Source organism: Lemur catta, chromosome 14 (assembly GCF_020740605.2).
Source record: "Lemur catta isolate mLemCat1 chromosome 14, mLemCat1.pri, whole genome shotgun sequence".
NCBI classification, from domain to species: Eukaryota; Metazoa; Chordata; class Mammalia; order Primates; family Lemuridae; genus Lemur; species Lemur catta.
Window position 1 is genome coordinate 5,826,457 of NC_059141.1, and position 17,130 is coordinate 5,843,586.

General features: G+C 37.5%; 1 protein-coding gene across 5 annotated transcripts in view; it reads right to left on the reverse strand.

The window, feature by feature from the left end:
- Positions 1 to 116: 116 nt before the first annotated feature.
- Positions 117 to 17,130, reverse strand: part of ZRANB1 (zinc finger RANBP2-type containing 1) — a 62,965-nt gene continuing 45,951 nt past the window's right edge. For 3 of the 5 annotated variants that reach the window (XM_045568010.1, XM_045568008.1, XM_045568009.1), the window contains exons 4-10: positions 16,073 to 16,226; positions 14,271 to 14,342; positions 13,283 to 13,481; positions 6,536 to 6,656; positions 5,107 to 5,236; positions 4,330 to 4,559; positions 117 to 3,226 (exon numbers count right to left, since the gene is read on the reverse strand). In XM_045568010.1, the coding sequence (XP_045423966.1) occupies positions 3,008 to 3,226; positions 4,330 to 4,559; positions 5,107 to 5,236; positions 6,536 to 6,656; positions 13,283 to 13,481; positions 14,271 to 14,342; positions 16,073 to 16,226 (1,125 nt within the window). In that variant the 3' untranslated portion in view covers positions 117 to 3,007. The remainder of the gene's footprint in view (positions 3,227 to 4,329; positions 4,560 to 5,106; positions 5,237 to 6,535; positions 6,657 to 13,282; positions 13,482 to 14,270; positions 14,343 to 16,072; positions 16,227 to 17,130) is intronic. The other 2 variants (XR_006739150.1, XR_006739151.1) reach the window with 2 other exon arrangements.

The following is a 17,130-nucleotide window of genomic DNA, read 5'->3' on the forward strand; positions in this document are numbered from 1 at the left end:
AGTAAAATTACCCGGTTTAAAGAAGGGATGTGCATCTTGAAACCTTTTTTGCCAATAACCTAACAATTGTGATATTTACAAAGAAGTGTTGGAAAATAAGTAACATCAGCCATTTCCACAGGTTAAGAACTTTGTTGATTTAATGGATCTTCCTTTTCAAAATAGCATTAAACCCTTTATACTAGTGATGTCTGCAATTGTCGATTAAGTCCAGTAATTCCAGGTATCAAACCCTCTTTGAGCCCTTTCCTTCTCTTCCTATTAAGAAAACAAACCATGGTGTTAAAGCATTCAACCTACCTGGCCTTGACTCCTCACTCATTTTAAGGTAGTGGCCCCATCCCAACTCTGCCATGAAAAATTACATTAGAACACTCCCCATGGAGAGATGGAGCACAGTTACTGACCTATCACTCCAGAGAGCAAAAGGGTAATTTAACATCATCTTCATAACCACAAAATATGCATGGAAAGGAGGCACCAAGTACACACAGGGACTATTTGACCTTCACATATATTCAGTCTGGGACACGATGAGCCTAAGAGTCAAAAACATAAAAAGACAGGTCTGAATCCGTGGTGCACCTGGGTCTTGTTTAATTAGATCTTTGTTGGCCAAACAGTCTTTTGGAAATGAATGTATATATAAATTTACTCCAAGGAAGAACAGGTCAGAACAAAAAAACACCACACTCTTTTCACCCTAGAAAAACAACCATAAAGTTAAGTCCATACAGTTATTACTGTCCAGAGTCAATCAAAAGACATTCACGTCTGTCACCCAGCCACATATAATCTTCAACAAAGGAGTGTGTACTACTCTATCTTGAGACAATAATTATGGCTGTTTAATAGTTCAAGAGCTTAATATAGCAATGATTTACCAGAAAATTTGGCCTTTAACAGCCAGTCTACTATGAAAACCATTTAAAGCCCCATTCCTGTTTGTAGCGTAGGAAATGGAACCATCTATAATTCTTTCCCACAGGGAAGAACAGTGTACCTATCAAACTATATGTGGTCAGGGTCACTGATAATAAATAAATAAATAAAGAGGGAACTGGATGGAAACAACACTCACCAGACCACAACACACAGGTAGAAGCTAAATACTGAGCCTGTAATTCTCTGACCGTCATCATCTGCAATGTAGACTACAGTGACCAGATGCTTTTCCTCCAGTATTTCTCTTTGGCTTCTTCAATCGGGAGGGCAGATTTTGCTTAACAGGCATCTAGAGCAGGATCTCTGCCCACTGAAGATCCCTAGACATGGAAAAAGTTACTACAGATGCTAAGTAGTCAGAATGGTAGCCTTCTAAGAACTCTGATTATTAACTACTGACCAAAAGGAAAGCAAACCATAGTCAATTTGTAAGAAAACATAAACCACTTAGAATAGTAACATTTACCATTATTATATCAAAATTCATTTATATGGAATCATACTGCAAAAATATTTTCCTTCAAGTTTTAGCATGCAGCAAAAATTACCCTTTCATCCTGCGAACAACTTTCTGAGTGTTCAGAGAGGGGGGAAAGAACTGAAGACATGACAGCTCATGGATATTTTTCTATTTTTAGTATTCTGGCATCAAATTTGAGGTTATGCACATTTCAGTAACAACTAAACAGAAAACAAGCAAATACTTAAAAGGTTTTCACAGCCTTTTCATCACAGGGAAGGAAAAATATGTTTGTGTGTGTCTATATATATTGGGCTTCTTTCCAAATTCCTTGCCATATCAATAGTTAAGAAAGTGCTTATCAGGACACTAAGTCTTTTTGTGTTCCTGAGATAGGTCTGAAATTTTTACCCAGTATTGAATGTATACCTGAAGTGGTCAAATAATACTTTTTATAAAAAAAAATTTCTACCTAAGATTATAGTTTTAACTTTAAATAAGAATGGCCACAATTAACCAACATGCAAAAATTCTGGGACTACACACTGAGAAATTCATCATACAATGCATTTACCACCTTACTGCATTTTTTAAATCTTTATTCTGTACTGAACTGGTATTCCCAATCTGCCTAAGCAAACGCATGCCCTTCTAACAAGATTTGCTTAGAGCAGGGGTTATGATAAAAGACAGAAAGAATCCAAAGACCCTCTGCATGGCAATTTGGGGGTAGGACATTGCCAGTGGCGTCCAACAGAGCAAATTTCACACAATCCATTTAGTGACAGGTGGGCCTGCTCCCTTTTCCAGGGAGTAACTACTCACAAACAGACCACTGCCAGAGTCTGGAGTAAGAACCCTCATTTTAGGGCACTCTTCCAAACAAATACCTAAATACTGAAAAGGGGCATATCAGAAAACTTTAAAAAGACAAAATAATAGAAACCAAAACCCTCTTCAAAATAAGGAACAATGTCTATATGACGTTCACCCAATAAAAAATTCTTAGCTTTTCTTAGTTTTGTTCCTAAAAGATTTGATTTGATTTGATTGATTGGGCACAACAGGAACTAAATTATTAAAATAAAAGCTTATTTATTTTTATGTTTTGCTGTGGATAATTTCTACAAAAAAGTTTCCAGATTTGAGACTTAATGTTAAATGATTTTTTAAGGTGAAAGTAGAATACCAGGTTCTACTAAAAAAAGAATATCTCAAAGGAACAAAGAATCACCTGCCATGTGCTTCTTTTAAGTGCCCATGCTGGAAAAAAATTTCTCAATAATATGAAGATGCTGGTACAACTTTTCCTATTACACAATTTCTTACACAACCACATGCGTTACATTTATAGACAGATTTACAATTTGAAAGGAAAAAAGTTCTGTCTTAATAAAATTAGTTTTTTACAAACTGCAGTCCAACCAAAGTTCTGTCTCCTCATGCATCAGATGCACCGTCTCCACGGGGTGTGGATCAGGCAAACACTCCCGAGCAGATACGGCCAGGTTTGGTTCATTCCATGCTGTACGCTCTGCTTGGAGCACCACACTTTGGGGTCATCACAGATCCAATGCCTTGGTCTTCTGATACTGATTTTTTTCATTCATCTTCATCATCTTCATCTTCCTCTCCATCAGACAGGGATGTACAAGGCCGGATCTGTCGGTAGCGGTCAAGCCATTTTTCTACCATTTGCGTGACCAGGGGGTGATTTCGCCGCCGAGAGCTTTTCTGCATGGCAACCAGAACACCCCCCTCAGTCACACAGCAATCCAGCCACTCCCTGAGCAGTTTTTCTTGCTGTTCCTCATTCCCTAGCTTTTAGAGGAGTGTGAAGGAAAAGGGAAAATAATACAACAGATCAGACTCTTAATAGGAATTTAACAGAAACCTACAGCTGGTATGGTAACTAAAGAAAAGGCCAAAGCAACAAGCTGTTTTAACATGGTTTCACAACCTCTTATCAGTTTTATGATTAAAGCCCAGTTTGCTCTCATTAAATTAAAAAATACATCAATGGGAAAATTGTCAGAAAATGCTAAAGGAAAGAACACCCCAGGGGGTAGTTTGTTTGGTATAATAACAAAAAGCAAGTGTTCTAATAAGCTTATCTTGGCAAAGAAAATGGCATAAAGTCGCTCACAGCTTCAACCACATGACAAGGTAAGTTCACTGGGTAGATTTTATATAGGTTGAAGTTACACAAGCTATGGTCTATGAATTTTTCTCTTAATGTTGTGATTATAAATGTTTTGTGTTAATTACTAGTATATTAAATAAAAGACCAATAATTTTATAAAAATATGGGCCTTCTGAGAGAGTGTTCTTTTGTACATTCTCACCACCTGTTCTCCACCTGCTCATTTACCTGCTGTTCCTGTTCTTGCCACTGCCCAGGTGTCCTGTCTAGTCTCAACCGAGCAGCCAACGGTCCTCTTCTGGGCAAAGTGACCACTGGTGATTCCCAATTTATCCAGAGTAAAAGCCAAAGCTTTAGAAGGCTTTGGATTAACTCCAACACCATCAAGTCTGACCTCATCTCCTCCCCTCCTGCCCTCTCCCCTAAGCCACACTGGCCTTGCCATTCTTAGCACTCTAACCCCAGATTCTGCTGAGACTGACTTCCACCTCGGTGACCCATTTCCTTACCACCCTATTTAAATCACAAACCTCCACCTTTATTTTTCTTAGCACCCATCATCACCTGAGGACAGTAACTTCAGTTTTCATCTCCTTGCTGCATCCCCACACAACAGTTTTGGACAGGTAAACGTCAATGTATGGCTGGTATTTACAGAATGTAGCAATTACTACAACCACATTCAGAAATTTAATTGATAGTGCAAATAAAACCACCCTAGGCTGGGTTCTGGTACAAAGTTATTATTATAAATAGTTAATTGGAGAAATATACTGCTTACCTCCTGGGCAGAAAGAAAGTGCACATGAAGTAACTTCCTCTCACTGTCAACCAAAGGCAAAAACGTGATGGTGACGTCGTCATCGGTGTTCAGGTTAGCACCAGCACCTCGGTTGCCATAACCATCATTTTCCATAGCAACCAAAGCAGAGAAGTGGCCCCTTGTATAGCCCAGAGCAATTGGACTTTTCCAACAAAAACTCTGTTCCCACAACAAAGGCAAATAAACACCTGGAAAAAGAGGTACGAAAATCCCTATTGTTTCAGGTCAAAATAGCTCACTGCCTCCTTTCCCACAGGGACATTCTCCAGTCTGCTGCTCCACTTCCTGACTTTTAAGATCCACTCTGATCCTACTCTCCAGTTAGTAATTACTTAAGAATAAGGCTGTCAACCACATTATTTTTTTTTTTTTTTTTTGAGACAAAGTCTCACTCTGTTGCCCGGGCTAGAGTGCCGTGGCGTCAGCCTAGCTCACAGCAACCTCAAACTCCTGGGCTTAAGCGATCCTTCTGCCTCAGTCTCCTGAGTAGTTTGGACTACAGGCATGTGCCACCATGCCCAGCTAATTTTTTTCTATATATATTTCTTTCTATTTTTAGTAGAGACGGGGGTCTCGCTCTTGCTCAGGCTGGTCTCGAACTCCTGACCTCAAGCGATCCTCCCACCTCGGCCTCCCAGAGTGCTAGGATTACAGGCGTGAGCCACTGCACCCAGCCTCAACTACATTATAATGGTAAATAAGAGGCTTCTAAAATGCTCTTGAATAATAGCTTACCTTGAAACCGAGTATATCCTAAAGTTTCTCCCCGGAAACTCTTATAATATTTTACTCCATAAACTATAATTGGTCGTCTAAGAATATGTGCAAGTACAAAAATGTGTGTCTGTTCCAAACTTGCTCCAGGCTGTACAGAGAAAAAAAGGGAGGGGCAATTTTGCTTTAAAATGTTTATTAGCACTCCTAGAAAGCTAATGTATAAAAAGCAATACTATCTTCAGCATACTATGTCAATTCACTTTTAAAAAATAATTATTGTCAAGTTGTAGAATCATCTGGTTGCTCTACAAAGTCTACGTACAGGTGTCATTCATTATCCAAACTCACAAGCCAGATAAATGTGCATAAATATTTTGGGATATCCCTTGCTATCCAAACTGTCAGGAACCAGAGATTCAGACAGCAAGTGATGGTAAAGTTACCAGTGAAAGTAATACCTACAACAAAGTCCTCCTTAAATGAAAAGATGAGCCCTGTTATTTCATGCAAATGTAAATGATGTATCACCTAACTCCTCAATGTTAATACTAAATAGGCCTATCTTCCAATTACAATGATTCTAGCAACACATGGCCACAATGTACATGTCTCAGATGTAAATCAGCCACTGTGAACCCTGCCCAAATGGCCCCAAGACAAAAGACACTTCCTTCTCAAAGTGCAAGTGATCTATCGTGCTTTCTGGAAAGAAAAAGGGATGTCTGTTGTGCATATATCTGAGCTTTACAGTTTAGTGCATTGAATATGCCTCACAAAATACAACTAGCATAAAACTAAGAGTCTAAAAGGGACAATCCTACACAGTTCTGTTATAGGAAGGCTTCATTTATAAAAAGGTCATGTTAACAAATGTTGGAACATTTCTTTCCCACGTTATTTAGAAATCATACTTACCAATGGTAATTAATTCAGAGTAAGCTAGACTGCACCTTTCCCATGGATACAGTCTCACCACTGGGGAACATTATGGAGATTGGCAATTTATTCCTCAGGGCCTGACAGCTCAGCAGCAGCAGCAGCAAATACCTACTCCTAGTTCAGTAATCTTAGGTAAGCCCCCACTTCAGACACAGAACAGGAGCTGGCCTGTAGGTAGGTGAAATAGGCACTGAACCTCCTATGCCTAGGAGGAACGCAGAGCAACCTCAAGACTGTAAGTGCTTAGAAACATCAGAAGACAACTTTCACTGACAGTTTTTATCACTTGATATAAGAGACACATATTACTCTCCCTGGTCTGCAGTGAAGATCTGCTATGATCATATATTTGATAAACAGCAGTCAGGACTAGAGCCCAAGTCAACTGATAGCATGTCAGTTTCTTTGTTCTACGTTGCTTCCAATATGGTTTGCTCCAGTAAATCAAGGAATTTAGGTCATGTGGCTTATTTTCTCATAGAAGCAACAAGGCCTGAAGCATTCTTACCTGACTAGCAAGAGAAAGTATAAATGCCCAGTCTTCTTGCCACTGCTCTTCTCTCAAGGAAAAATGTAAACCAAAGCTCTGAGAATACCAGGATTCCCAATCTTTCCAGCGTGTGTAAAACCTGAATAAGCAAGACAGTAAAAAAATTAGCCTATAGACAGTGTATTTAATGTTCTAATCATTTATTTGATGTAGTCTTTAAGCAGTTCATGTGAATAGATTAATAATTTTATTGATTTTACCTGGTTTGCAATATATTTTTCAAATTAAAAATGCCTCCATTGTGATATCAGACATCTTTTAACATCTTCAGCCAGAATCTGATTCACCACCCACCAAACTTTCATCAAACTTCAAAAACTAGTGATTTCAGTTGTCTACTATTGATTTTTAAACCAAAAAAAGAAGCACTCAGAACAGTTAGCTGAGATGTTGGATACAAAGATACTACATTTCTCCATCAATGTATAGCATATACACTTGATCGCTGTAAAAAACACTGTAACTACACAAACAATTCCTTCTTTATATTTAAATATCCTTTTAAATATGTAGACTGAATTACTAAAAACAAACTCGATTCTTTTTCTTTACATCAAATATAAAATTAACTAAATTTAGAAATAATTATGCTGAAAACTGTGGTTTACTGTCTTACAAAACAAGCCAGCCAAAACCTCCGAAGTGAAGACAGACATTTTTATAATGTCACCTTCCTCTTTTATGCACTGGAATTCTAGGTAAAAGAACAACAGGCAAGAACATAATCTGCTGCTGTTGCTGAAAGTTCCAGCAAAGAAAAATTAAATGTGTTGATGTCACAAGTACCTTTATAGTAATTTAATGGAGGGCTCTATTAGAAAGTAAATTAATACACTTTATATTTTCTAAAAGGACTAGAATACAATGTTCCAGAAGTTTAAATTCTTAGTTGATTAAAAAACTTTTCATATTCCAGATAACAGAGGGTTTTTTAAAATCACAATTCCAAATGTTTTAAAAATACCGATATTCTTCTTTTACAGTAGCTAAGATATACAGAAATATATCTGGATGTTTTAGCACCAATGATGAAATACATAGTTTTAAAATGTTCAAGCAGAAATATCATCAAACACAAATTGTTAACACATAGAAAGATGTACACAATTAGAAATGTCTTGGTTAGTGCCTAAAATCACTTTATGAATGAGACAGCTAGCTAGCTAAGTCAGCCAGAAATTAAATGATGATTGCACTTAAAACTCCTCAAGAAGACTGAGTAAGGGAGTTCAATAAAAGATACTTTCAATATAAACATGTTCAAATAATCATCCTCACCACACCAAGACCTAAACTCTGAAGCTACCTGGCTCACTAAGGACAGACAAGGAAACCAAATTAAGCAATATATGACCAAATGGTATAGGAATACAAGTTTGGCCTAACATTAAAAAATCAATTCCAGCCAGGCGCGGTGGCTCATGCCTGTAATCTTAACACTCTGGGAGGCTGAGGTGGGCGGATCATTTGAGCTCAGGAGTTTGAGACCAGCCGAAGCAGGAGCGAGAATCCATCTCTACTAAAAATATAAAGAAACTGGCTGGACAACTAAAAATATATAGAAAAAATTAGCCAGGCATGGTGGCGCATGCCTGTAGTCCCAGCTACTGGGGAGGCTGAGGCAGAAGGGTTGCTTGAGCCCAGGAATTTGAGGTTGCTCTGAGCTAGGCTGACGCCATGGCACTCTGGCCTGAGGAACAGAGCAAGACTCTGTCTCAAAAAAAAAAAAAAAGAAAGAAAGAAAAAATCAATTCCATGCTCATAGGTTGGAAGACTAAACATTGTCAAGCTGGCAATATTTTCCCCTCACCAAATTATCTACAGATTCAATGCAATCCCAATCAAAATCCCAGCTGTCCTTTCTGCAAAAATCGATAAGATGGATCCTAAAATTTATATGGAAACTCGAAGGACTCAGAATAGCCAAAATGATCTTGAAAAAGAAGTACAAAGTTAGAGGATTTACGCTCCTGATTTCAAAACTTATTATAAAGCTACAAATACCCAGATATTCTAATACTGACATAAGGATATAGATCAATGGAAAAATACTTTACTTTTATGGTCAACTTATTTTCAACAAAAGTGCTAAGGCAATGGAATGGAGAAAAAAAGTCTTTTCAATAAATATTAGTGGGACAACTGGATATCCACATGCAAAAAGATGGATTTAAAACTTTACACATCACACCTTAAATAAAAGTTCATTCAAAATGGATCACAGACCTAAACGTAAAAGTTAAAATTATAAAATTCTTCGATGAAAACATAAGTAAACCTTCGTGACCTTGGGCTAGACAAAGATTTCTTCAGATACAACAGCAAAACCACAAGTGATAAAAGTACTGGTTAACTGGACTCCATCAAATTAAAGACTCTTGCACTTCACCAGACATTGTTAATAAAGTGAAAAGCCACAGAATGGAAAAAAATATCTGCAAATTATTTATCCATGAGGGACCTCATACATAAAAAAACACCTGCAACTCAGTAATAAGACAATCCCTTTAAAAATGAGAAGATATGGAATGATATTTCAGCAAAGAAAATATATGAATGACCAATAAGCACTTGCAAAGATGCTCAATATCATCAGTTATTAGGGAAATGTAAATCAAAACCTCAGTGAGATATTTTCTTCACATGCATAAGGATGGTTATAATCAAAAAGACAAACAATAAGTGTTGGTGAAAATGTGACAAAATTGTAATTTTCACACACTGCTGACAGAAATGTAAAATGCTACAGACATTATAAAGTATAGTTTGGCAGTTTCTTAAAACGTCAAGCATAGGTTTACTTTATGACCCAGCATTTCCACACCTAGATATCTGCAAGAGAGAAACTAAAACATATTGTCCCACAGAAACTTGTAAATTAATGTCACAGCAGCATTACCCGTAACAGCCAAAAAGTAGAAACAACCCAATGTCCACCAGCTGAGTACATCAACAAAGTGCAGCATGTGGCCATAAAGTAGAATATTAATCAGTAATAAAAAGGAACAGTATTGATACATGCTACAGCATAGATGAACCTTTAAAACTTTATTAAGTGAAAGAAGCCAGTCACAAAAGACGACATATTTTATGATTCCATTTAAGATGTCCAGAAAAGGCGAATGTACAGATAGAGAAAGATTAGTTGTTGTCTGGGACTGGGAATGTGAAGTGGGAGGGACTGAGAAAAGACACAAAGTTTCTTTTTGTGGCACTAAAAATGTTCTATATTTCTGTTGTAGTGATGGCTACACAATTCTGTAAATTTAATAGTAATCACTGAATTGTATGCTTAAAACAAGTGTATTTTATTAAGGTATGCAAATTATACTATAATAAATTCGATTTTTTGTAAAAGATAAGAATTAACTGAAATTCAGGCTTAATATGTGAGATATTTTAATGTTACTTTTTCATATTTCCATTATAATTTTACCTACCCAGATGATCGCACAGGTACTAACTACATATATTTAAGGAGGGCATGGTTAAACACGTATTACTTACTGGTCTACATCCAAACACCATTTGCAGCAAGTTATACTGAAAAATACAACAATACAAAAGCTGCAGACAATTCTACCAAATAGTAACAAAAACAGCAATAATTCTAAAAGACCTGTGTTGATTTTTCCCTATTTACATTAATAGCTCCCACCTGCCCCTCTGAGAAACTGGACATGTCAATGAAAGGCAAGTACAATACATTCAGACGTTACAACTTGAGTCAGCTCAAATCATGGGTATCCAACACAACAACACAGCTACAAACACATTTTTAAAAGCCTACCTTGAAATGAGGGGTGGAGAGGTTTATATTTCAAAAATTGCTTTCTCAGTTTCTACTAATTTCAATGACTTAAAAAAACATCTCATCTCAGTTGATTACGTACAAATGGCACCTTGGCAAAGAGCAGCTTAAAAAAGGAGACTACACGAGTAGTGTGCTGTTTCCTCTTCTCCATGCCTAGAACAGAACCCAAGGTTGCTCACCCCCTCATTCTACCCTCTAATAATCATGTGAACAAACCCATGACAACACAGGAACAATTTAAAGGTTATTCATTAAGGCTAATATATTTGACCCATGTCAACTGAAATCCTGAATCTATGGCAACAACAATTCCTCCCTCCCCTCCCCATAATCTTCATCCCCACCCCCACAATACTCTAAGGATGTCTTTGTGATCCCTGCAATCATGCAGCTTCCTATGCCTAAACTGTAAAACATCAGGCAAAGATAAAAGATACCCAAAGGCAGGGATCGGAGAAGGTGGTGCCAAGGCACACTTTGTTTGGGACATCTATCCATATGCCAGCTCTAGGTCCTCACTCCTGAAGCACCCTTTTAGAGTAAGGAGTCCCTACTGAAAGCTCTGCTGTAACAACTCTTACCAGTGGCTGTAAACAAAGAGCCTCCCTCTTCACTCTAACAGGCACTCCCCTTACCCAGCCCATGTACAGCCTCACATTCTGTCTCCCTACCTCTGTGCCAGACTTTTGGGACCTCAAATGACCCAAAACCACCTCAGAATTCCAGTCCTGATACAAACACATGGGGCAACTCCAATTCATAAGATCATCTATTTCTAGCTTTGAGGAACAGGTAGCATAAGCCCCAAAGAATTATTACTCACCACAAACCTCTTTTAAACTAAACAAAAAAAAAAAGCTCACAATTAGAAAAAAAGACATCACCTCCTGAAATTTAGTGTCCTTTCCAGCCTTTCAACAAAGTCAGGATATTTCTGCCACAGGAATGACTACCAGACTGCCTTTTTAAAGGGGACTTGCAAAGTGATAGATTTACCATGGCCCAAATCTAGCTTTTGGGCTAAGAAGCTAGACTTCACCAATACGAGAGAACAGATCCATCTTACAGGGCAGAGTCACATTAACCAAACTTACAAGGCTGACCTATGAAACCACAATGCCAAGAAACCATTATCACAGGAACCAAACCACTTTCATCTTCTCAACATGGGCAGGCCCACAGAGATGGCCAAATAAATCAGCAGCAGGATGTTGCTTGGTGAGCGTGCAATCTGATCAAAAGGGCTTGGACAACATTTAATGGCATCAGGCTTACCTAACCTGACCGAACCTATCTCATAAACAGGAATGGTCTTCCCATACTACCAGACCACTTCACAGCAACCATTTCCAATAAAAGGCACAAAGCCCTCTTTCCTAGACAAAGACTAAATGACTAAAACCAACCACCTGAGTGACACATTCTTTCTTTAGGTACATTGTATGTCCAATCAGGTGACCATCCACCAGTCTTGCCAGCCAGGGAGCTATTTTCTTTCTCTCAGAAGACAAATTTTTACTCTATTTTACTCTGCATCATGCTTTGATCTATAATTAACTTTCATGAAAGTAATTACATTGCTCTCATTTCCAAATTCTAGAGAGACTTTCATTCAGTATTTACTGAGCACTTACTATGTGTCAGGCTATTCTAGGTATGGGATCTTCCACAAGGAAACAAAACAAAATCCCTATTCTCTTATATTCTTCTTGTAATCCCTAAATACTGACAACAAAATTTACAGCTAGTAAGTACTCAAAAATGACATATAGGTAGTAGGGTAATAAAGTTATCTAGAGTAGGCCTTTAGCATTATTTGTAAGCATTTGATTAAATATAGGAGAAAAAGGATATTTTGATACTGATACTGGCAAACTAATATGAAATTTTAAATGACTTCTGCTACTTACTAATGTCAACAATGGGCAGTTTAATTTAGCCAGAGCCTCAATTTTATCATTTATAAAACAACTAAATGAGTAATGTATTCACAGAACCAAGAAAATACCACAAAAATCAAATCAATGTAAAGACTAAACTATTAATTCACAAACAGAGTCACTGCTTCCATTGATTGATACTTCACTGGGTGCATTTACAGTTGGAAAAATCAAGACTTGATTGGATCCTGGGTAAACAATACATATAAAGAACATTGAGACAATTGGGAAAATGTGAATATGAACTGGATGCTAGAAAATTGAATCAATATTGGTTTTCTTAGGTGCAGTAACAGGGATGTGGCTAGGCAGGAGAATATTACTGTCCTGGAAAGATGCACGTCGATATACTGAAGGGCAAAGCACCATGATGTCTAAAACCAGTTGGCACAGGGGAGTGTGTATGTGCGTGGAGATAGAGCAGGTGTGGCAAAACATTAACGACTGGTGGAGCAAATGAAGGAGATACTGGGATCTGTGGCGTTTTGTTTGTTTGTTTTTTAACTTTTCTATGGGTTTGAAAATTTGCAAAATAAAAAAGTATAATCTTAAGACTCCCTCCATCAGGAAGAAAAAAAAAACTAGTAATACAATGTCAACATAATCTCTTAAAAATATGAAATCATATTACCTAAAAATATAAGCAAAGACCTTATCAATACTTAAGGCTATTATAATTTGAAATGAAGTATCTGAAATGTCCAAATACATTGTTTCTATTCTATAGAAACTAAATGTTTCCATTTTAAAGCTTCAAATATTTCTATTTTAAAGCTTAGCAAAAAGGTATAAAACCACTGACAAGTTCAAAGTGTCTTAATGTCCAAAACCAAAAAGGTTTTTTTCTCTGGTTTCCACAGAAACTATAACTGAGATGAAAAGTATCCCACCACTACAAAGAAATGATCCAGCAAGTGCACTCCTGGATTGAAACAAAGGATGCCAGCTCACCAATGTGAACAGTCATGAAGGCTATCATGCAGGGCTTTCCGAAGCACTGAGTCCTTGTCATAAATACCCCAAGTAGCTTGCAGTACGGAATCAAGTAAGCAGTCTCCTGCAGTCCGGTTCCAAAGTGCATACAGTCGACTGTCCAAACGTGTAGCCAGTTCCAAGGACCAGTTAATAATTGGAGATTCTTCTTCTAATTCTATATGAGGAATTTAAATAACATGTTCATTTTCATGCCTATGTAATTAAGGAATATTCCGTGGGGGAAACAATCTATTTTCTTCTAAATGTAAAAAGGTTTCTATGTAATTTACCAATAAATACCTAAATAAATTTGATCAATAGATATACAGTTTTTTAGTTGAAAAATCTTGTGTCTCTACAATAATTTACTCAACTTTTAAATTCTTCTTTTTTTTTTTTTTGAGACAGAGTCTTGCTTTGTCACCCAGGCTAGAGTGCTGTGGCATCAGCCTAGCTCACAGCAATCTCAAATTCCTGACCTCAAGCGATCCTCCTGCCTCAGCCTCCCACATAGCTAGGACTACAGGTGCATGCCATAACAACCGGCTAATTTTTCCATTTTTAGTAGAGACAGGGTCTCACTCTTGCTCAGGCTAGTCTCGAACTCCTGACTGCAAATGATCCTCCCACCTTGGCCTCCCAAAGTGCTAGGATTACAGGCATTAGCCACAGCGCTCAGCTAAATTCCTTATAATTTTATTTTCTAAAAATTTTTAACATAGAAATATATGCACTCTGGAATAGGAAGTAGAAAACCAGAGTTTGAAAACTTTTGTACCCTTATTTGTTAACTCTAACACAGTTAAGAGCTGTGTTTGAGCATTTTTAACACTACAACATAACATTGTTCTTAAGGCTTTACATCTTTAATTTAAAATAAAGCAAGTTGCCATATCTTACAAAATAAAGCAAAAGTTACTTGATCAAATGACAGGTAAATTACACTCATTAATTCCATGCTTACCTTTTTGAACATCTCTATCAAGTACCTCATCAAATAATTTTTCTTGGACTGTTGGGGGCAAGTCTTCAATATCTACAAAGAAAAGGCAGACTTAAAAGATCCTTTGTTTCACAACTTAATAAACTTGATACCAGCATCTAATAGTAACTTCCTCTAAAATAATTCTCTTTCCATTGAAGGTTGTCAGATAGCATGTATAATGTATGTGATGTAAAATATTTCCTTTCTGTACTTCATTATAAAAACACTTATTTAATAAGTAACATTTGGACCAATAACTGCATAGAAATTTTGATTTGTTCTTTTCTCACACTGGCAACCTCTGCTCAGACCTGCTATTTTCAGCCTTCAGAATTCCCTTATAAAAGTTAATGAGCCAGGTACAGTCAGTCTCTTTTGTCATCATGCTCCAGTATTCCATGCTCTCTACTCAGGTTACTTAATAGAATAGCCTAGAATAAGGAGCATCACCCTTAAAAATAATTTTGAAAAAGCCGCCATTTCAAATAAACATCTAATCACTTGTAAGCTCAAATATATAGAGAGTGCATTTCAAATGAAATTTACTCCAGTTTTAGAAAGCTTAGTTATTCTCTCCTACCACTTGTAAACACCCCTGTTTATGTCTGAATATAAAAGTTCAGAACACTCAGGACACAGATGGAAGCATGGAAGCTTTATTTTATAAACTTTTGGTGTATTTATTCAGTGCCAACTAACAAAAAGCATTCCAGAAGATGTTTTCAACTGCCATTGAATAGAAAAATGGCCGGGCGCGGTGGCTCACGCCTGTAATCCTAGCTCTGGCAGGCCGAGGCGGGTGGATCGCTCGAGGTCAGGAGTTCGAGACCAGCCTGAGCAAGAGTGAGACCCCGTCTCTACTAAAAATAGAAAGAAATTATCTGGCCAACTAAAAAATATATATACAAAAAAATTAGCCGGGCATGGTGGCTCATGCCTGTAGTCCCAGCTACTCGGGAGGCTGAGGCAGTAGGATCGCTTAAGCCCAGGAGTCTGAGGTTGCTGTGAGCTAGGCTGATGCCACGGCACTCACTCTAGCCCGGGCAACAAAAGTGAGACTCTGTCTCAAAAAAAAAAGAATAGAAAAATGAAAAGTTGCTTCACAAATACAGTAGAAATAAATATGAGTAAAAAAGGAATGACACATTCAAGAGAATACCAGTATCTTTCATTCAAATAACTTGACTCTACCCATCAAAAAAGCCCATGTTCTAATCCTGTCTCTTAACACCAGGTAACCAATCACTATCTAATTTCAAAAGAAGGAGGGAAAAAAAGAGAAAACTTTTTAAAGGAGATGAAAAAAGGATATTCTAAAATAAAACCAAAGAGAAAAATAAGAGGGTAAAACAGATTTTTTAAAAATATCTGAAGCACACAAGAAAGCAGTTACTGGGGCCAGGCACGGTGGTGCTCGCCTGCAATTCTAACACTTTGGGAGGTAGAGATGGGAGGCTCGCTTGAGCCCAGGAGTTCCAGGATGCAGTGAGCTATGATGACGCCATGCACTCCAGCCTGGGTGACAGAGCAAGACCCTGTCTCCAAAAAAAAAAATCAGTTACTATCAGCTGCTGTACTCCTCCCAAATATAACTAAAGAATTCATTTATATGTAGCCCTTATACTGGTCACTTCCAGAATAAATAGGACAGTCAAGTAACTTAAGATGCACATACAGTCGCTAAGTTATGTGCTTTCTAACAAAAACACATTTTTCACCCATACATAAAAATATGACTATAATAAAAGAAAAATTATTTTCACATTAAATTTTGGAGTTACCTGCTGGCAATGTAAATGTTACAAGGTCAGTTAGAAAATAGCAAGCAAAATCCCCCTTTCTCTGATGAAGAGATGCAGCTATTTCCCTCCGGATTTGTTCTGTCAGTTCAGGACACACCATTGCTGGAATACACTTTGCCGCTTGTTGAGACACCTTAAATAAAAAAGAAACTTTCCTCTGCATCTCATTTATCATAAATGGAAACAGAGAACAACAGTATTTAAAAGAAATTAGCACAATTTCCAAATAACTCAATGTTTTTTTTTCCTAATCTTAAAATGTATTGGGTATTATTTTCTTACCAGTGACAGTATGTATCAGTACAACTTTTCAGAAAAGCAGCCATAAAAATGTTTTACCCTCTGATTCAGTAGTTCTATTTCTTGAGAATTCATCCCAAGGAAATACTCAAAGATACATACAAAAATTCATGTAAAAGGATGTTGCTCATAAAGGTACATCACAGGAGGGGAAGGGAAGACAGAGAACCTAAACCTAAATAGACTAACCATCATGTACCCAATAAAAACACTCTTAAAAAAACAGGGAATTCCAGCTGATAGAGAAAGAGAAAATTGCAAGCGCTCGTCTCCCACATATTTCAAGTCCCCTGACTTGGAATAAACAAAGTGGGTTAGTTCCCAGTGATTTCAAACCCCTACCCCCTCCCTATTTGTTACCACTCTGAAACTTTTAAAAAGCATTTGGTGTTTCCAAGTTTAAAACTCTGAAGTCTTGCCTGAAAGGAGTGCGACGTGAGCACTACAGCGGAGGCCTCTAAACAAGGAAATACAACAATGGGTAGAACTTTCTTCCCCTTTTTAAATGCTGAACAGCAACAAATGATGCAAAAATTTAACCTTAGGGTTCAGTCATACTCAGTTTGCAAAGCTCAAGATTACTACAAACAGAATTCTGAAATCAAAGTTGAGCATCAGCTAGTAAGGAGGAGAGCATGGCGTGAGAACCCCAAGTGAGCCAGTGAGCTCTGTTCTCTGACATCACCAACCTGGATGACCTTCCAGAAGGCAGCCTTCTAGTCACAAGTGGGGCCTTG